The sequence below is a fragment of the Phyllostomus discolor genome, chromosome 7, assembly GCF_004126475.2.
Source record: "Phyllostomus discolor isolate MPI-MPIP mPhyDis1 chromosome 7, mPhyDis1.pri.v3, whole genome shotgun sequence".
Classification (NCBI taxonomy): domain Eukaryota; kingdom Metazoa; phylum Chordata; class Mammalia; order Chiroptera; family Phyllostomidae; genus Phyllostomus; species Phyllostomus discolor.
In genome coordinates, this window is record NC_040909.2 from 39,023,755 (window position 1) to 39,045,154 (window position 21,400).

Sequence of the window (21,400 nt, forward strand, 5' to 3'; positions counted from 1 at the left end):
AGGAGTGCAACACTAATGTGGCCCCTAGGGATGATCTAAGTGTCTCCCTCAGGTTGTGGAGAGAGTCACAAAAATAATGCATTTCAGTAAAGGTGGTACCTTACACAGTGTAAAGTGCTGAAGTGATTTTTTTTTAAATTTAGACAAAATTCACAATATAAAAATTCATCATATGACCGTTGTTAAAGTGTACAATTAAATGGGTTTTAATTCATTCACAATGTTGTGCAACCATCATCATTAAATTCCAGAAAGTTTCCATCACCCTAGAAAGAAACCCTGTACCCGTTTGCAGTCAAACCCAGTGCCCCTACCACCACCACCCCTCCCCCACCCTTGCCCCAGCCTCAGGTAACTAGTAATCTGCTTTCTGTGTCTATAGATTTGCCTATGCTGGGTGTTTCTGATAAATTGAATCATATCATATGTGGCCATATAGTGTGTGGCTTCTTAACACAATGTCTTCAAGGCTCATCTACCTGGCAGCATGTATCAATACAGTGGAACCTCAGTTCTCAAACTTAATTTGTTCCAGAAAACTGTTCAAGATGTGATTTGCTCAGAAACTGAATCTCCTTTGTCACCTGAGAGATTCATGGCTGATTGCACAGGCATCAGCATGAAAGAGTTGTTGGGTAGAGAATCCAGACCCGAAGTTTTGTTAGGCAACTGCGATCTTTTTTCTGTGAACAACTTGCTCAAGAACTCAATTGTTCGAGAATTCAGGTTTAATCGGACTTCATTCCTTTGAGTAAACAATATTCCATCGTATGGATAGATTACATTTAGTTCACCCCTTCATTAGTTGATGGGCATTCACATGTACAGTATTAATACTCCAGTTCACAGATTCTGTGATTCCAAACCCTAGCACGCTGTTTTGCACTGGCAAAGCATACCAAAACACGCTGTCTTTATTTGGCCACAACCTGCTTGGGTTCCTACAAGAGAGCCTATTCTTTGAGTAAGAACAATGACCTGGAAAAATAGAGACCTGCTGCAGATCCCATGGTTGACTAGAAAACCAAGGATTTATTATTAATCCAGATTCAGGGGCCACTGGGCCAAACTAAGAAGTCTTGCCCTTCGCCAAGCCTGGAACTCTGCACCTCTTCTGTTTCTTAGTGCCCCTCCCTGGACGAGGTGAGAGGCATCTAACCCACCGGATCTCAGACCTGTGTACGTCCGATCACCGCTGTCCTCAAAGCAGTGGCAGTGGCGCCCAGCCAATCAGCGCCGGGCGTTCGTACTCCTGACAACGGACTGTTTCCAGGTTCTGCAAGTCCCAAGTCTCTCCCAAAACTTAAAATTACTGTTGTTTAGCTACCTCGACACTCACGCGAAAGTAAGCGCGTGCGCACGCATGCGTACACACACGCACACCCCTTTCTCTCTTCAGCGCCTTGACCATGGCCTATTCCTACGAAAAGTTCGAGGCTCCTCTGTCAAGCTGCTAGGTAAGCTCTCAGGAAGCAGCACTGCCTCCAGGAAGTCCTCAACCCCATGCTGACACAGGCAGGCGAGTGGAGTGACGGCAAGGACGGGAGGCACACATCTCATTGTGCCGTTCCCCCTCTGGTTACCAGGGAGTCAGGGGCCTATCGGGCACATTTCTCAGATTCCCACGCCCAGGTTGGAGGAGTGGGCCACTTTGCCTTGGCTTGGAAACCAGACACCCAATCCCGTGTTCCTGAGCTCACCCCATTCCTCCAGGCAGCAATGCGTTTGGTACAGGAGAAGAGGCATGAAACCATCAGTCTTCGAACTTTTGGCAATAGCCTGCCATGTAATAAGTTACTGGCAAAGTACTACAGCATCAGAGGTGAAAGACAGATAAACATAATTACAGAATAAGGAGTGAATGCTTGGTCCAGGGGTTACACCTAGGAGCAAGAGGTCTGGTAAATACAGAGGATGGTCAGGAACAGTTGCAAGGTCCTGGAAGAGATCTTTACATTGGAGCTTGACAAGGAGTTCTCCAAATTGAAAAAGGGAGAAAAGGCATGCCAGGCCAAGGGAGCAGAGGGCACAGAGGCTTGGAGACACGGTGTCTTCAGGAAATCACTGGTAGTTTGAGTGCTGCTGGAGATGAGAGACAAGAGAAGTCAGAAGGGATAAGATCATGAAAGATCTTGTGAGCCAGGAGATGGAGATACCGCTGGGGATGATGGGGTTAGATTGGGAGCATCAGCAAATGCAGAACCTGAACTGGTAGACTCAGAATATTGGGAGTGGGAGGTACCTGGAGGGTGAGGAATAGGGGCCAGACTAGAGGGGCCTACAGAGACATAGGGGCTGATTGGATGGGGAACACGGAAAGAGCAATCAGAGATTATGCTCAGGTTGGTAGTTGTGGTGACCTAGTAGATGGGAGGTACTGTTCACAGAGATAGGGAACCTATCAGGAGGACTGGATTAGGTGGGGACAGGGAATTGGAGACAAGTTTAGTCTTGGTTGAGTGAAATCCTTGTAAGCCATTGAAGTGAAGATGCTTTAGGAACAACTGTATGTAGAAAGTTGGAGATAATTCTGAGTCATAAATAATGGTATGCTTGTCCTCAGCCTATAGAGAGCTACAGAAACATAAGAGTGAAGGCAAGCCCAGATGGATGTGGCTCAGTTTGTTGGGCGTTGTCATGCAAAGGAAAGTTTGCAGGTTTGATTCCCAGTCAGGGAGGGCACTTGCCTAGGTTGTGGGCCAGGTCCCTGTTTGGGGGCATGTAAGAGGCAAGCAACTGATGTTTCTCTCACACATCAATGTTTCTCTCCCTTTCTCCCTTCCTCCCCGTCACTCCAAAAGTAAATAGATAAAAATCTTTGGGAAAAAAAGAGTGAAGGCAATTGTTTAGAAAAAGAGAGAGAGGGTAAGCCTGAGTGTAAGCCTGAAGGGCCCCAACTTTTAAGGGGTGAGTAGGAAAAGAGGGGCCTAAGAACAAGTGGCCAGAGAAATGAAACTTAGGGAGAGATTTGAATCAGAGTCAAGGGAAAAAGGGGGAACAAAAAAAGAAAGTTGAATTGTTTCTAGCCCTGAAGGGCTGTCCCAGAAAAAGAGGGATCTAATGTCTTTTCTGAGGCATCAGTGGGGAGGACTGGGACCCAAAAGTGGAAATTCCAGGGAAACAACTTCTGATTTAATATTAGGAAGTCTTTTCTAGCAGTCAGAATTAAGTGTCCCCATGTTAAGTAGGGAACTCCCTGTCACCAGAGGTATACAGAGGCAAAGTCTGCCAGGGGCATTATAGAAAGACTTCCCTGACCTGGGCAGGCAATAGGATTAGTTAGCCTCTGAGACTTTTCTTCACCAATCCCTTGGGAACTTTTTCTTCTTTTTCAGAAAGAGGGAAAGGGAGGGAGAAAGAGGAGGAGAGAAATATCAATGTGTGAGAAAAACATCTGTCAGTTGTCTCTCACATGCCCTCAACCAGGGACCTGGCCCACAACCCAGGCATGTGCCCTGACCAGGAACTGAACCAGTGACCCTTCAGTTTACAGTCCAGCATTCTGTCCACTGAGCTACACCAGCCAGGACCCTTGGGAACATTTTCATGAAGTCTCTACACACAACTACATACTGATTTCTTTTATTATGAGCCCACTTCACTTCCATTGACAGGGATCCCAAAGATCACTGGAATTCAAGCTCCATGGTGTGGTAGGCACACTGCCTTCCAGTGCTTGGTCAGGGTGACTCTGGGTAGGGATGTCACTTGGGCTGAGAACTATATGATGAGGACTCAGCCAGGGAAGAAATACAGGGAAGTCCATGTTCTTCAGAGGGCACAGCAAATGCCAAAACTGAGAGCCAAGACAGAGCTAGGAGAGCTGGACAAAGATAAAGGGAGCCAGTACAGTTGAATCAAGTGATCAAGAGGGAGGGGAGTGCGAGGAGGTAAGAGGGAGAGGGGAGCAGGACCCCAGCAAGGGTAGTGTTGTAGGCCATTGTTCGGAGTGGGGTATTCTAAGAGCACTGAAAAGCATTTCAGTGAAGCCATTGGAAGGTTTCAGATAGGGGATAACTCTTCTGTGGTAGAAGAGTTATCCCCTATCACAGATTTGGAGGTCTAGGGAGGGCACAAGTGGAAGTAGCGGTACCAGTGAGCAGCATGTTTTAAATGTGTCCTCATGGTCTACAAGGTAAAATTTAAACCCTTTCACCTGGCATTTCAGGTGACTCCAACTTCATTTCCCACTAACCTCCTTCTTCACACACAATGTGCTTCCAACTTGTGAAACTGTTGAGTGACCCTGAAACCCCCAAATCCCACTGTCCCCCATCTTGCCCATGGTCCCTCCACCCCTTGAAACCCCACTCATTTTTTAAAGTACATGCCATGCTCCCACCTCCATGAGGACCTCCTGGGTCCCTCCATTAGTGGAAGGTTTCTCCCCCCACTGAAAGCACCTCGTTATCCCTCTGGTTACCCCGACCCCATCCTGTGCCAGTGCACTGAGGTTGAGTGCCCAGGCTTATCTGGATCTGCACCAGGCCAAGCCCTGGGTGATTCTGAGTAACAGTTGGTACAATGAATGACTAAATTCTCAGTCACACCCCGCATTTTGTCCTCTAAAAAATGACAAATGTGTTGTTGAGAAGCACTCACTTTTGTCCACATTGATATACATTAATTATTTTCTGTCTACAAAAGGAACACGTGGGCATTGTAAAGAGACTTGTACTGCAAAACAAATGTACTGCATGTTCACTTGTGTCAGGCTGGGGCACTTGGGGGCACGTGGAAACTAAGACACAGTCCTTGCCATAGGGAAACTCACAGGCTGTTGGGAAGGAAGGACTCAGAAAACATCTTTACCAAGAAAAATATGGTCAATGCTATTCTGGGGCTAAGCATGGAGGCCGTGGGGATGGATCCAGAAGGGAGGGGCTGGGAAGGCTTCAGGGAATGATGATGGCTGAGCTTTGTCTGGAAGGATCGGTATAAAATAATTGAGTGAAGCAGGGAAGGGAGAAGAGCATTCCTGAAGGAGGAAACAGCATGTGTTTTTTTTTTTTGGCGGGGCGGGGCACTGAGGAACCAAAGTCAGATACAGTTTGGGTGTAAAGTGGGGCAGAAATAACAAGAGAAGGAGAAATCAGAGGCTGGGTTGGACAGGTGAAATCAGGTTAGAAAGGCTGAACTTTATTCTGGAAGCTAGTTGGCAGTGATGGAAGGGTTGTAGGCAGAGGAGTTTTGGTTTTAGAGGAAAAATGGTGGTGACAATGCTTTTAATAATAATATTATGTCTCTTCTGAGTTTTAGAGCACTCCCGTATCTGTTATGAATTTGACCTTCATAACCGCATCAGGAGAGATCTAGAGCAGAGTGTACATCGTTTTAGGCATGACAGAACTAAAACTCAGCAGGAATAGGTGACAGCCTGGGAAAATGGCAAAGAGCATAGCTCTGGGGCCAGGTGAACCAGAGTTCATGTCCCAGCTGTGCTACTTAGCAACGGCATGATCTTGGGCCCCCCTGGGCCACAGTGTTCTTATCTGTAACATGAGTATAATCATAGAACCAACCTGTTAGTTCTGTCCCTTTGTCATTCACTCATTCACAGATTTTTACTAAGCTCCAACTTGGCACTGTGGAGATGCTGGGGCTCCAGAAGGTCACAATCTACTGAAAGAAATAAACATCAACTAAATAATCAAGCCAAGGGTTTCAAACCCAAATGGCTGCCCAAACCAGGCACATTAATGAAAGAATTGAGCTGCATCTGAGACAATAGGGAATGGTGGGAACCATGGCAAGCTAGAGAGGGCATACCCAGCCTAAAAGAACTCACACCAGAAAATTTTAAACAATATCAAACAAAACAGGACCCCAAGTCTCATTAAGCATGAGGGTTACCAGCTTGCAGCCCTTCATTTACATACTTGTGGTAAGTGGCCTTAAGGAAAAGTGTGGGTTGTGTAATACAGAGATGACAGAGGAGCCTGGGAGCTGGAGAGGAAACATTCTGAGGGGTGAGGAGGGGATGCATGGGGGAGGGAGCAGCGTGTGCAAAACCATTAGGCAGGATGGGGCTTGGATCTTGCAGGGATTATCTGGAGAGAAGGTCAAGGCCTCTGGGACATATAGCAAGGAAAGCTGGGCAAATAATGAGGCAGGAAAGGTTAGCAACGGAGGGTCATGCGACTTTATTTTGAGGGCTATGGGAAGTCATGAAAGGGTTTCAAAATGGGTGGAGGGTGAATACATACAAAAAAAATGAATAAAGCCACTCCAAAATAAATTGATTCTAAACATTTCCACCGCTCATTAAGACAGCTAGCATCATTGTCCCCATTTTACACATGAAGGAATTGAGACACAGAGGGGATTAAGGGACTTGCCCAAGATCATGCTGTCAGTAAGTGGCAGGGCCAGGACCCAGACTAGAACACTCTGGCGTCAAAGCCTCTGCTCTTAACAGTGCTATGTTGCCTTGGATGATCAGAGCAGATATGAATGGCATCTTAAAAAGATCATTCTGATTGCCAATAAGGAGTACTGGGGGTGGATGGAATAAGAGTAGGATCTGAGATGATTAAATAAGAGAAAGCTCATAAAGCTCTTAGCATAATGCCTACAGTTGGGAGTACCCGTTCACATGAGAGGCAATTATCTTCATCATTATAGGAAGGCTGTGATAAAGCCAGGCCTGAAACCCAGGTGCTCTGGCGCCTAGCCTGGCACTAAAACACTGTTCTTTTCTGACTCTTTTAATCCTCTTCCTGAGAGGAGCTCACCTTTTAACACTCTTCCCCAAGGGCTCTGCCTGTCTAAGACCTCAACTGATTATGAAAATGCCAGCAGGGGCCCCGTCTTCAAGCCTGAACTGGTCACTGCCCACTGCTTCAAGCAGTTCAAGAAGAAGGACTTCCACCTTCCTCGAAGCCGCCGGCGGATCATCATCTTGCCTCAAAAGGAAGACCCAACCCTCATCAACCCAATGCCCCAACCCCAGGCTCTCCCGCAACCCACCTGCTGCTTTAAAGCCCTGGAAGCCAGGGACATCCCAGAGCCACCAGTGGACACAAGAACCTGGCTGAGCCAGAGGCTGAAGTTTCGGCAGGAACTGGAGTCGTTTGGCAACATAGACAGGTGGCTGCGGAACAAGTCCAGACTCACGCCTTCAGAGGCCAAGATCTTACACATGCCCCCCAAGGAGCATGAGACCCAGGCGATGGCCCACTTGCCTATTGCCGGAGCCACCAATGTGAGCATCCCCATTTGCTAGATGAGAGTGTTATGGGCGGGATTTGGGTCATTTGCCCCATTTCACAGAGCAGCAAACAGAAATCCCTAAAGGGAGGTGGGTTAGTTATCTATCACTGGATAACAAATACAGTAATATCCAAATACTGGATATCCAGATACCAGATATCCAAATACCGGATAACAATCCCAAAATGACTTAAAGCACCAAGTGTTTATTGTCTCACTGTTTCTGAGAGTCAGGGATCTGGGAGGGGCTTAGTTCGGTGGCTCTGGCTCAGTCTTTTCATCTCAGGATGTTGGCCCAGGCCACAGACCTCTGAAGGCTTGACCAGGGTAGGAGGATCTGCTTTCAAGCAGCTTGTCACATGGCTGTTGGAAGGACACCTTGGTTCCTAGCCACATGGACCTCTCCATAGGGCTGCTTTAGTGTCCTCACTACGTGACAGCCAGCTGCCCCCAGGGGGAGTGGTCCAAGAGAGGACAGGAGGAGGCTGCAGTGCCTTCTATAGCTGGTCTCAGGAGGTCTTGGTTTCAGAAGCTTCACACTATCACATCCACCATACTCTGTCAGAAGCAAGTCACTAAGTATTGCTTCCACACAAGGGGAGGGGAATTAGTCTCCATCTTAGAGAGGAGGAGAGTTGAAGAATGTGTGGCTATATCTTAAAACCACCCTAGCACAGATAATGACTCTACGGTTTGCTACCAGCTGTGAATACATGTGGGTCCCAACCCTCCGGGAGCACAGAGGAACTGTAAGCTAGGGGACAGGAAGGCCCTTTGTAAACTGTCAATTGCTGTGTCAAGGTAAGGGTGTGTTCTTTCTAAATTTCTCCCTTCTGAAATTGGAGTAGTAGGATTTGGACAGGTAGAGAAAGAAGGAAAGGTACTCCAGGCAGAAGGCCCAGATGGAGCAAAAGCTGGGAGGTGGGAGAGGTGGGGAGACCCGTGTGGCTCCAGGTGGGGGAATGTATTTTGGCGCACTGAGAGCCCAGTAGGATCATAATACTGGCTGGTCTGACAAGGGAGATGTACAGAAGAATGAAACTTTGGTTCTCATATTGTTCAAGCCTCTCATCTCTGATGGTAAATTGGGGTGCAGCAAAGCAAAGCTCCCCCAGAGTTCTGTGGCAGAATGCAGCTGTCCTGTGGCTGCCTGACTCCAGCGTTCTTTGCATTTCATCTTGCTGTCTGTTGAGAGCTGCTCAGTCTGTCTCTCCCATTTGTCTCTAACCCTGGGGATCATGTTCCATGGGCCTGTACCCCCTGAACTCTCCCTTCTGTCCCACTCTCTTGCCTCATTCAGAAGAAAAACCTCCGACCTGCCCACCAAATGGTGCCCGAGCTTCAACTGCCTAAGCCCTCCGCCCTGTCAACCTTGTACTCCTACCTGCACAGTCACAAGATCAAGATCCTGGAGGTATTTAAGAAGCTGGAACAGAGCGAGACCCACAGGATCTCCAGGGAGAAGTTCATTATGGCTCTGAAGGCGGTAAGTGCCTCCCTGGCTCCCTCTGGGCTGGCCTGAGTGGGCAGGGTGCCCCTGCACTCCCCACTGCTGCCACCACCCAGGACCAGCTGAAAAGGAGACTCCAGGAACTCAAACTATTAGCCTTATCCCTTGCAAAGCCAGACTGGAAATTGTGGCTTAACCTGTGGCCACACCGGACCCCTAAAACCTCCCCTGCACTGGTCTGACCTTGAAAAGCCCTCCTGGAGAGGAAAGTCTACAGAGCAGACCCCATGCCAGCCAGCTGCCCATCAGACCCCAGAACTGAACACTGAGATTGCTGGGCCTTCAGCACTGCCTCTAGAACCTTCTAGAGCTCCTCCAACTGTCACTGGCATGTGAATCACATAGAGGTCTTGTGAAAAGGCAGCTCCTGCAGCTCAGTAACTGTGCAGCTCCCATTGACGCCCATGGTACTGGTCCACGGACCATACTTTCACTGGCTATTCAAAGCATCAATTAATTATAAATAAATTAAAATAAAAATCCAATTTCTCGGTCATACCAGCCACATTTTGAGGTCTCAATAGCCACATGTAGAGGCTAGTTCCTCTATCAGACCATACAGATGGAGAACACATGCATCATTTAGAAGGTTCTATTGGTGTTGGAGGGGTCTGCCAATTATGGCCCAATAGTCAAAGCCAGCCTGCTTCCTGTTTTTATAAATAAAGTTCTTTTAGGGCCCTGGCTGCTGTGGCCCAGTGGATTGAGTGCTGGCTTGTGTACCAAAGGGTCACTGGTTGGATTCCCAGTCAAGGCACATGCCTGGGTTGCAGGCCAGGTCCCCAGTAGGGGGCACATGAGAAGCAACCACACACTGATGTTATTCTCCCTCTCTTGCTCTCTCCCTTCCCCTCTCTCTAAGAAATAAATAAATGAAATCTTTAAAAAAAGTTCTTTTGGGGCACAGCCACCCTCATTCATCTCCAGGTTGTTAGGGCTGCTCTCATGCTTGATGGCGGAATGGAGTAGTTATGACAGAAACCATATGGCTCATGGGGCCTAAATATTCACTATCTGGCCCTGTATAGGAAAAGTTTGCTGACCCCTGTCTGAATAAATTAGGGGTTTTTTTCTTTCTCTCTTTTTTTAAAAAAGATTTTATTTATTTATTTTCAGAGAAGGAAGGGAGGGAGAGAGAAAGAGAGAGAGAAACATCAATGTGCGGTTGCTGGGGGTCATGGCCTGCAACCCAGGCATGTACCCTGACTGGGAATCGAGCCTGCGACACTTTGGTTCACAGCCCGGGCTCAATCCACTGACCTACACCAGCCAGGAGGGGTTTTTTTCTTTTAAAATTCTTTTTATCTTTACTGAGGACATTTTTTTTTCATTCCTTTTTTTTTTTTTTTTAGAGAGAGAGAGAGAAACATTGATTGATTGCTTTCTCATACACACCCTGACTGGGGTACATGCCCTGACTGTGGTATGCACCCAGACTGGGGATCCATCCCACAGCCTGGGTGTGTGCCTGACTGGGAATCAAACCTGTGACCTTTCAGTCTACAGGATGACGCTCCAACCACACTGGCCAGGGCTGAATTAAGTTTTTATATACTTCACATACAAGATACCTTATAAAATAGTTCTAGGAAGCTGACTACCACAACTATTATGGCTTTAAATCATCGCCAGTTTTCACATCATCATTTTAGGATGTGTACTTATCTGAACAACATTTCAAAGCATTAAAAACAACAAAAAGATAAACAGTCTTTAATCACCATAACCAAGAAGATAAAACATTAAATCTTTTCATACCTGGAGAGTTCTGATCTTCTTTAAAAAAAAAAAAAACCTCGATAACAATGACTTCTGTCTAAAGAAGCTGAGGAACAACATTATATTTCCTTTAAAACTTTTCTGGAGCCCTGGCTGGTGTGGTTCAGTGGATTGAATGCTGGCTTGCAAACTAAAGGGTTGCTGGTTCGATTCTCAGCCAGGGCACATGCCTAGATTGTGGGCCAGGTCCCCAGTGAAGGGCACACGAGAGGCAACCACACGTTTCTCTCCCTCTCTTTCTCCCTTCCCCTCTCTCTAAAAATAAATAAATAAAATCTTTAAAAAGATAAAACTTTTCTTGAATATTCAATATAGCTGGCAAGCATTATACTCCTCCAAAGTTGCTCAGTCTTTAAAAGAGTAACATGTACCGTATTTCTGATCCTATTTTCCTTCAGTTAAAGGAGGCTTACATGTCCCTCTTAGGCAAGGATGATGGATGTGTGAAATCTTCCTTCAAATCCTTCATGAGAAAGCTGTCATTGAGATTGGTATGAGCCCAGAGTAAGAAGTAACAGAGTCTGCAAAGATGATGGCATATCTGGACTGGGTTTTGAAGGAAGGATAGGAGTTTTTCAGGCATCAAAAGGGAAACATCTGAGAAAAGGTGGAGGGTAAGAAAGTACAGCATGTGTTCAGGGCCAGGAAAGGGCTCTGAGCTCCTGCGGCAGGGACCTTGGATGCAAGCTGGGATTGGCTGTGGATAAAGCCAAACTTAACAGTGGGGCTAGTCTGACCAGGCCTTGGCCACCCCGATAGGATGTTTGGAATGGAGCCACTCCACTTTGGGGACTTATCTTCTCTCTTCAGATTGGAGTCCCTCTGGGAAACCAAGAGGTAGAGGATATTGTGATCTATCTCAGCTCTCTGGATAAGCACAACAGCATCACTGTGGATATCCTGGCCAGCACCTACAAGCAATGGTTTTTGCCCCAGCAGAGAAGCACACTGCACACTACAAGGAAGGGTACGTATCCACCCCCACCCCAGCGTCTCCACTTTCCCCTCCTTGGAGCAAACATGGTAGAGGCAGCCTTGGCTCATTTCCTGAGTGTGCTCTCCAACTTTGACCTCCTGTAGGTGGGCCAAGCCTCTGGAGTTGCCATGCCAGGAGATCAACTAAACAATAGATATTTTCTGGAATACCAGGCTGGGTACTTTGTCCATTAAAAGCTGGATGAGACCCAGACCTTATCCTTCAGGGATGCTTCTCAAAGAGTGGTTTCAGCCCACCAAAGCCCACTTGATAGGCTGAGAACATAAATGCCAAGCCTCTCTATTTGTATGTGGGTCTAAGACCTTCTTACTACTAATCTGCCCCTTATGGATAAAAAGTTAACTAAAATTAAGAAACCAGAATTAGCACATGTTTAGAGTTTACTGGAAAGTCTACTTTGGTATTCTACTATCAGAGGCATTAGCAAGGCTGCTGTGAACAGCTGTGCAGGTTGTGCACAGCTCAAGTTCCATTGCCAAGCCACGTGCTTCTGGAGGCACATCTGTCCAGACAAAGCTCAGAGGCAAATTAGAGATGTACTTGCCATAGCTCTGGGTATGAATTTATACCACAAAGGTACATCATGCTTCTTCACAGCTTAGTTGTTGTAAAAAAAAAATTGAACAACTACAAATAACATTAAAGTCCCCCTTTAACCACCACCCACCATTCCTGAGCCCTCCCCAAATATAACCACATCTTTCTTTTTCTAAATGAAGCAAATCTTGCTTTGCTTCCACCTGTCAGGTTAGCAGGAATTTAATTTCAGACATATTGGAGGGGGGAGCTCCTCACCCTCCCTGAGGTTATGTAAAAACCCTAGGGGTTCTTTTCGTAGGTGAAGACTTGGGGCAGGGCCTCTGGAGCTCCCACTCACATTGAGCTGGGTGCTCAGCGTCCTCACTGGTTGGTTCTTTTGGGGAAAGCAGGCAGCTCCCTTAGACTATCCATTCCTCAGTCCTCTGGAGCTTCACTCACTGTGCAGCATGCACATTTCCAACCTCTAGTCTCAACAAGCCACTGAGCAGTAGCATCCTCATTCCTAGGCAGGGTCTCTGTCTTTGCAGTCCCAGGGAACCTAAGCGCCCCTACAGCCACCTCCTGGGTGTGTCACCACCCCTATAGTTATAATCTTCCTCACCCTTCATGTCCAGCACATCCTCAGGGCCACCTTGAGTTGAGCATGCTTTCCAACCCATGCTCTTTTGGCCCTTTTCATTATAAATGACCAAAACTCACTGTTATCTGTGTAGTTGGCTGCAAGTCATTGAGTGAGTGACCACACTGTGTGCCACGAGGCATATTTGCAACAAGGGTATTTGGGACCTGCTATTTCCCAATAAATAGGTTTGAAGTCAAGCACAAGTATTTGCTTAAATGGTGCTGTCATCGCTGTCATAGCTGAGTTCTTTTTCCTTGGAGAGCTGCAGTGAGTAAAGGAAGCAGACCTGGGAGTCTCTTGCTCTGCCTAAAGGGGAAGCAGTGTCAAGAATCTGGGCGAGGCTCACAAGAGAGAAGACGATAGCCTTTGGGGTGCCCTCTGTAGGCTGGGTAGCTTTACCCACAGCATTAGCTCAATTTATCCTTCAAGTCTCCAGACATCAGGGCTGCTATTCATGATTTTTAAAGAGAAAGCTGAAGCTCAGAGAGGTTGATGACCACCTGTCCACTGTCTCAAAACCAGAAGGTGCCAGGGCCTGGATTTCATTTGAGCCAGAGACAGTGCAGGCCCATAACAAGGCAGGGGACAAAGGAATGCTGTCTTCATTGGGACCTTTCTTGAGCACCTACAATGTGCCAGGCAGGCACTTCTAGGAACTGAGAACACAGCGGTGAAGAAGCCAGCATCCCTGCTTTCAATGGGTTTCCATACAAAAGGTTAACCAAGATGATGTCCAATAGTGATTAATGCTTTAGGACAATGGGACAGAGTCAGGTGGATGGTCAGCTGAGGCCAGATCCTGCAAGGCCTTGTAGACCAGGGAGAAGATTCCGAGTTTTAGTCTAAGTGTAGTGGGAAACCAGGAGAGAGTTCTAAGCAGGGAAATGAAGTGATGTGGTTTATGTCTTTAAAATTTTTTAAATTTATTTATTTTTAGAGAAAGGGGAAGGGAGGGAGTTAAGAGAGGGAGAGGAACATTGATTGATTGCCTCTCATATACACCCTGACTGGTGACCGAACTGAACTCACAACCTAAGCCTGTGCCTTGACCGGAAATCCAACCAGCAAGCTTTTGCTTTGGGGAACGATACTCAACCAACTGATGCAGTCCAGTTAGGATGTGCTTGATGTCTTTTAAAGGTCTTGTTTGCTGTTTGGTGGAAACAGTATGCTAGAATGGCAATGGGAAGGCTGAGGCCATGGCACAGGTGAGGGAGGAGGCAGTCTGTACTGGGGAGGCCATAGTGGAGATGGAAAGAAGGGGCACCTCAAGGTACATTGCAGACAGCACTGGCTGGATACATGGGAAATGAGCAGAGGGGTGGCCTAGTGCTTGCTTGGTGACATTGGTTAACTGCTTGATGGATTCCATGGCTGAGCGCCCTTTCAGCCCCTCCTTCCTTTGTCTCTTCTCTTTAACCCCAGATTATAGATCTGTCAAGCAAAGAGCTTCCCCACAGCATCCACCCAAGAATGTAGCCCCACGGCGTCCCAAGATGGACCTACTGACTGTGCCTGTGGTTGATACCAAGACAGAGGCAAGACCCTTGACCCTGGAGGAGAAGGCAGATGTCAACAGACGGTACTGGGAGCAGAAGCGGCATGACAAGGTATCCCCTGGCACCTGCACTACCTTCTGGCTAGGGGAACTCTTGGGAGCAGGTGCTTTACCTCTCTGTTCCCTCATCTGGATAATAAGAACAATACCTGTCTCACAAGGTTTCGGTGAAGATGAAACGAAATAATGTTTCTGAAGGTATTAGCATGCCCTCCTCCCACTCTTTAATTATGACTTCGTATCCAGGGACCAGGGCTGCGTCTTCATCACAGCAGGGACCCGAGTCTGGCATGGCGCGTGGCACCAAGCAGGCACTCCAGGGACAGAAGGAAGAACTGACTGCCTGAGTTAATTCATCCAATAAATATTTATCGAGAGCCTGTAATGTATGAGGCACTCTTCTATGTGCTTCAGACAATGAAACAGCCCCTGCCCTCAAGAAGCTGCCAGTATAGAGTCTATCTAGAGAGCAAACAATATTAATATAATACTATATTTTTTAAAATATTTTTTAGGCCTGGCTGGTGTAGCTCAGTGGATTGAGCACGGGCTGCGAACCAAAGTATGTCAGGTTTGATTCCCAGTCAGGGCACATGCCTGGGTTGCAGGCCATGGCCCCCAGCAACCGCACATTGATGTTTCTCTCTCTCCCTCTTTCTCCCTCCCCTCTCTAAAAAATAAATAAATAAAATCTTAAAAAAAGAAGAAAAATTTTTTTAAAATTTTAAATATTTTATTTATTTACTTTTAGAGAGAGGGGAAGGGGGAAGAGAGGGAGAGAAACATCAAAGTGCGAGAGATACTGGTATATCGATTGGTTGCCTCTCGCGCGCCCCCTACTGGGGACCTTGCCAGCAACGCAGGCATGTGTCGTTACTGGGAATCAAATCAGCAACCTTCTGGTTGTACTCAATGTGCTGAGCCACACCAGCCAGCGCTATAGGTACATATTTTATATATGCATGTGTGTATATATAGGTATTGTTTAGTGCCATACCACTTACGATCTGATTTAGTTGCACAACAAGAAAACTCAGAATGTTAGAACAGTGAATGGCAAACTTTCCCAGGAAAGGGCTAGATAATAAATGTTTTAGGCCTTGTGGGCCCTATTACCTCTGTCACATCTGGTCTGCTATGCCATTGGAGCACAAAAGCAACCACAGACAACATCTAAGGAAATGAGTGCAGCTTGTGTTTCAATAAAACTTTATTTATAAAAACAAATAAAGCCTATAGCCTATAGGTGGTGGGGCAGATTTCACCTATAGGCTATACTTCACTGACTCTGGCTTTAGAAGTTTTAAAAAGACAGATTTTTTCTTTCTTTGCAAATGAATAAATGAGAAGGCCAAAAGTGGCTACCCAGTTCCCAGGCCTCTTCTACCTCTCTCTGCCCTCCTTACAACGTGGCTTCCACCTCAAAGTCACAGATGGCTGCACCTAATCTAAATTCCCATGCAGCTGAACACTTGAATATGTTTCAATAGGACGCGTGTGGCGCATTCACACAATACCCTACTGTATATATTATATGATCCTGTGTGCACATCTGTATACAGGGCTGTGCACACAGAACCACACGTGCTGAACATTCAAGTGCTCCTCAAGGGTAACCTTGACCATTTGTGATTTTTCTCCCGAGTTTTTGACTTCAGAACCCAAACTTGGGTCCCACTGCACATTCTTTGCCCTGGTTCCTCCTGGGGGCCTTGTAGGGAAAGGTGGATTGGCAGCCTTCAGGCCAGGAGAAAAATGGCAGGGTGAAAGGAAGTGTGTGCCAACTGCTGTTCTCTTTGCAGGCCATGATCCCCTGCATCGAGTACATGGAGTGGTGCCATCGGGTGCACAGTGGGAATAAGCATTTTGACAATCACTGCCTCCCATCCACCATCTCCGGGGATACAAGCGAGCTCATCAACCTGTACCGCAGGGACACGTTCCTGGTCTACCTGCAGTGTCAGAAGCTCTGTGAGTACTACGGCCTCCCGCTGTCAGAGGACATCCTCATAAAAGGTAAAGGCTTTGGTGGCTGGTCCTAGAAAGATGCCTCAGATGTGCACCTGAGGTTTGTCCCTCTCCAGCTGACGTGCACCCAGCCAAGCCACTGGCTGTGGTAGAGCCATTGGGAAGAAGTGGGGAAAGAACAGTCAAACCTGTTTTGCTGTTAGACGGGAGTTTTAGAATCCCATAGGTCCACGAGTTCCACAGGCATGGGGTTCCCCAACTGAGCTTGGCATTCTGGAGCAGGAAGCTCCAAAGACAGGAGTTCTAGACAAGGGAGCCCTGAAGTTGAGCATAAAGAAACAATCCCAACTTCAAAGAGAGAGATTTGATAGATGTCACAACTGCTATGCTGTATTGGGCTTTTCCAAAACCTCCTCCCTAGGCTGGGCCAGTTTTCTGGTTCTTCTGCAACACTGAGGGAGAAATGCACCAGGAGTCAGGCTCTGCTGGGGCTCTTTGCTCTCCGCTCAAACAATAGGACTCGACACTGAGATTTCCATACTGGTTCCACACTCTGTGTGGGGGAAGAACTGTGTTTTCATGCATCCAAACAGACCTAAACCCTCCACGTCTCTGGGCAGAGTGTGTGCTTCCGAGAGATGGGGGCAGGAAGTGCCCCATATTTCCCTGATGAACACAGAACAATGCTGGCATCTCAAATTGATGATTTATAAGTTTAATGGGCCAGTTCCTCTCTATGCTTAAAAAACACATGAACAGCAAGCTCCGTGAGGGCAGAGGTTTTCCTGTAGGAACTTTTCAGAAAAGCTGTGGCCATACTAGGAGATGAAGTTTTCTGAAAAAGGGCACACAGAGAGTGGTGTGACTTACCCAAGAAGAAGAGTTAACAATCACAACTGATTATTTCCATATTTCTTCCTGGAGGGAGGGAAACATGTGCTATATTTATAAGTCCTAGGGTCTTATATTAATTTGCTAGAGCAGTTATAACAAAATACCTCAGACTGGGTGGCTTAAACAACAGAAAATGTATTTCCTCACAGTTCTAGAGGCCAGAAGTCCAATATTGAGGTGCCAGAAGGACTGGTTTCCTCTGAGCCCTCAACCCTGGGTTTGCAGATGGCCACCTCTTCACATGGTCTTTTCTCTGTGCACACATACCCTGGTATCTCTCTGTTTGTCCAAACTTTCTTTATAAGGAGAGTAGTCAGATTGAATTCGAGTCCACCCTAACAGCCTCATTTTAGCTTCATTACCTCTTGAAAGGGCCCACCTCCAAATACAAATTCTGAGGTTCTGGGGGGTTAGGGCTTCAACATATGAGTTTAGAGGGGACACAATTCAGCCCATAACTATCCAGGTCTATCCAGGAGAATGTGGCCAAGGGCCGTCGGGAACAAACCAACCTAAAGGGTCATTGTCTCCTGCACACACTACATGTCCTTGTTTGGTGGCCACCCGCTGCCTTCCTGGGCTGGGAGGGCAGAATTCCAAGATCCTGCAGCTCTGGGCCTTGACTTTTTGCCAAATCATCTATCCTTCCCTCTTCCTCAGGGGGCCTCGTTTTCCCTAATTATTTACACCCCCCCCCCAATCTGGGTTAATAGAGGAGCTTCAGCTGTTTTTTGAAATGTAGGCAGGCTCGCCATACCCACTGGACAACTCTTGTGGGTCAGGTCTTTCTTCTGGATGTGGATTCTTTGTCCCTGCCAGAACATCAAGCCACTACGGATTCTATCCACTGCTGGGTTTTACCAGCTCCCAAGTCTGTGAGCTTCCTCCGTTGTCAGGATCTCACATTCATGGGCACACAAAAGCATCCACGGGTGGGCTTCCTTTTGCCCCTGATTGGCCTACATGCAAAAGACTCTAGTCCATCTCTGACTAGAGCCACCGTGGCCTGTGGTGGGGACATTGTGAAGAAGGAGAAAGAGAGGAAGAACAGTCAGCAAGTTTTGCTGTTAGATGGGATTTTTAGAATACTGGAGGTGTACAAGTTCCACTGTCCTGGCCACTGTCTGTTGGCTGTATTCACGACAGAGGCCTGCTCTGCTATAGACAAAGAAGCCCAAGCACCAGGACTTCCAAGTCTGTGTTCCAGACTAGAAATTGGTGAGCTCAGACTCCAGGCCTCAAGCTCATGGGTGAGAATTCTAGAACATTGAGGCATTTTTTCCTCTCCCCAGTGAATATAGCTTCATTGTTTTTGTCCCCCTTATTTTATAGATAGTACTTGCTCACTTAAATTTCTTTGAAAACATAAAATAAAAACCCCCTCCAGCTGAGTTGACTGCCATTCATATTTTAGTGACTGTTCTTCCACAAACCTATTTTTCTTTTCTACATACACAAAATTATTTATGTAAATCATTTTTAAAAATCATGTAATACAGGATCTGGCACAAATAACAATCCTTTTTATTACAAAATCTTTCATTATAAGATCATAAGCATATAATTCTGTAACATAACAATATCACACTCAAGCACACCATAGAGCATTTTAGGTGAAATGTTCAAATTAAAACTATAAATTATTAAACCCATGTTATTATTCTGCTAACCACACTCAAGCAGGCCTTACTTCTGGCAGGCCTTACTTCTGCCAGACCTTTTATATTTGTAGTTTTATTTGTTTAAAGGTTTTATTTATTTAGAGAGAGGGGGAGGGAGGGAAGAGAAACACTGATGTGTGAGTCTCTCACATACCCCCAACTGGGAAGTGAACTGGTGACCTTTCAGTTCACAGGGTGGCGCTCAATCCACTGAGTCATACCAGCCAGAGCAAAAACAAAAACACAAAACAAAACAAAAACACCAAAAGCTTTGAAATGTTGATGCTGCCTGCATAGCCTCTTCCCTTTCTCCTTTCTCATCTGCACAATCCCTGCCCTTCCCACAAATAACCCATATTAATTACCAGGAGCACAACCTTCCACCATTCTTCCAGAACAAGAGCTCTTCTGGTGTTACCCTCTTAGGACAAGCACCGCTTCATAGTTGCAGGGAGATGGAGACCCTGGCCCAGTGTTTTTGGTGTACTGTACTTTCAAAAGTTTGTCTGTGAGACTAATTCTAAGCAAGGGGAAAACTGCCATCAACTACAAGTTACCCTAGTGAAGTCTTGGAGGAATCCTCCTCCCTACTCCTGGAAAGGACATCCCCCGCAGAGTGAGGTGTGGGGCGTCAAGTTCCAACCTAATTGCACCCCAGCCCTGGGGGCCATTGCCAACCTGGTTACAAACAAGCTCCCTTGTCTCCAGTGCAGTTAGCAGTGTTGTACCAACTGCATTTCCCCATCTTGCACTACAGCTACAGGCATACCTTGGAGATCCTGTGTGTTTGGTCCCAGACCACCGTAATAAAGCAGGTATCCCAACAAAGTGGGTCGTAATCTTTTTACTAGTGGATGGTTTTGCTTTCCATGTGTAAAAAAATGTACCACGTGTGAAGTGTAACAAAGCAAAGTGCGATGAAACGAGCTATGTGTACACGCCATGTCGCAGTTGGGGGAAGCTGAGGGGAGGGTCTAAGGGGCCCCCTGTACTATTTTTACAATTTACTTTGAATCTACAATCATTTAAAAATTAAATGATAAAAAATGTGCTAAGAAAAATCTTTTAAAACAAAAATGTGTCCTTATTATTATTACTATTATTATTTTTTAAAAGCCCTCTGCTGCGCTTTGCCTCAAAGGCGGCAGGGTGGAGGGGTCTTGGCTGCTAGACCATGTGTTTCTTGTTGCTCACAGCCTTGCTGTATCCAGGGGACAAGATCATTTTCCAGAAGGACCGGGTGCGCCCAATCCGGCAGCCAGGGGGCTACTACTCAGACTTTAAGGTCTTCGGCCCAACTCAAGCCCTGCTCAGGTCCCTGGGATTCAAAGAATCCATGGCTAAGAAGACTGACAAGCTGAGTGTCAGACCCCCTTCCCCTTTTCCTTTGCCCTCCTGCCCTGCTGTTGTGCTTCAGCTACAGAAGCTAGGATGCTGACACAAGGGGCTGTCACATTGTACCAGTGCCTCTGTCCTAACCCAGCATGGCCAGGCTAGTCCCCAGTGTCACCCCTGACTTATGTCTGAGATCCACAGCCTCCTTGCCTCACCCCCACACAGCTGTCCCCTGAACACATCCTACATGACCCCAAGCTCTCTGAAAAAGATAAAAAAGATGGCCTTCGTAGAGAATTGGGAGGCCCTTTCACCATTTATGGGCCCAGTATCAGTGGTGCTGCAGAGGATGGTGAGGGGGGCAGCCCCTTCCCCTGCCCCATCTTCTCTGGCAAAGAGGGGGCTTACAGCCCCTGGGAGGGGAAAAGAACTCTGCACTGGGTACTACCTCAGGTCAACTCCTGTCCTCTCTAAGACAATGTCCTTTTTGACTCAGGGCACACTGCGCTCTCCCTCCTGAGAGCATACCCATATCTTTCTTCCCTCTCAGGAGTGCATCTCCTAAACTGTGTCCCCAGAGGTTTGCACCCAGGGGACAATGGGCTATGACAGCTTGTCCTGGGCTAATGCCCTGAATCTTTCCACAAGACCCCCTTTTCTCTGACTTTCCAGTGAGCCAGAGCAGCCCCACCTAGGCTCTCTTGATGCTTCCTCTACTCTAAGCCCTTCCGTGTTTCGTTGTCCCCAGCTTTAATAAACATACTCTCAACATTAAAAAAAAAGGACAGAAGGAAGGAAGGAAAGGAGAAGGAAAGAAAGGAAAGGAAAGGAAAGGAAAGGAAAGGAAAGGAACAAAGGAAAGAAAGGAAGAAAGAGAAAGAAAATAAATGTTCTTCTTTGGAAGGGGGTGAAACATGGGCAGCTGATGAGCCAGCATCCACGAGTGACAGCAGATTGGAGAATAAGCAGCATCCTGCAGAGGGCTAGGGCCAGCATGGAAGAAGCAGGGGACAGCTGGTTGGATATCCTGACGGGGGATGGGCTCAGGGCTCAGGACATGCCCATACTCTGGATTCTTGCCAGCTGCTCACTGGGGCGGTATGCTATGGCCAGAAGGGGTGGGTGGGATGCAGCAGAACAGAGTGGAAATCAGACAAACTGTGGATCAAGTGGACAAGTTACTTCACTCTCTGAGCATCAGCATCTTTAGCTGCACAATGGGCATAATAGCTCCTAACATGCACAATGAGAATGAGAAAAAATTGCATGTAAACTTTGTAGCATGGTGTTTGGCAGATAGTTGGCACTCGAGCAATGACTGTCA

The 21,400-nt window shown here is 46.9% G+C and overlaps 1 protein-coding gene across 1 annotated transcript; it reads left to right on the forward strand.

Moving 5' to 3' along the window:
• Positions 1-1,287: 1,287 nt before the first annotated feature.
• EFCAB12 (EF-hand calcium binding domain 12) lies at positions 1,288-20,859 on the forward strand. Its single transcript, XM_036030775.1, is given in 11 exon segments — positions 1,288-1,452; positions 3,674-3,679; positions 6,756-7,204; positions 8,513-8,698; positions 11,312-11,468; positions 14,086-14,270; positions 16,021-16,234; positions 19,938-20,123; positions 20,126-20,232; positions 20,235-20,304; positions 20,307-20,859. Coding segments are annotated over 11 exon segments (1,893 nt in total). The 5' UTR covers positions 1,288-1,409; the 3' UTR covers positions 20,597-20,859.
• Positions 20,860-21,400: the final 541 nt, after the last annotated feature.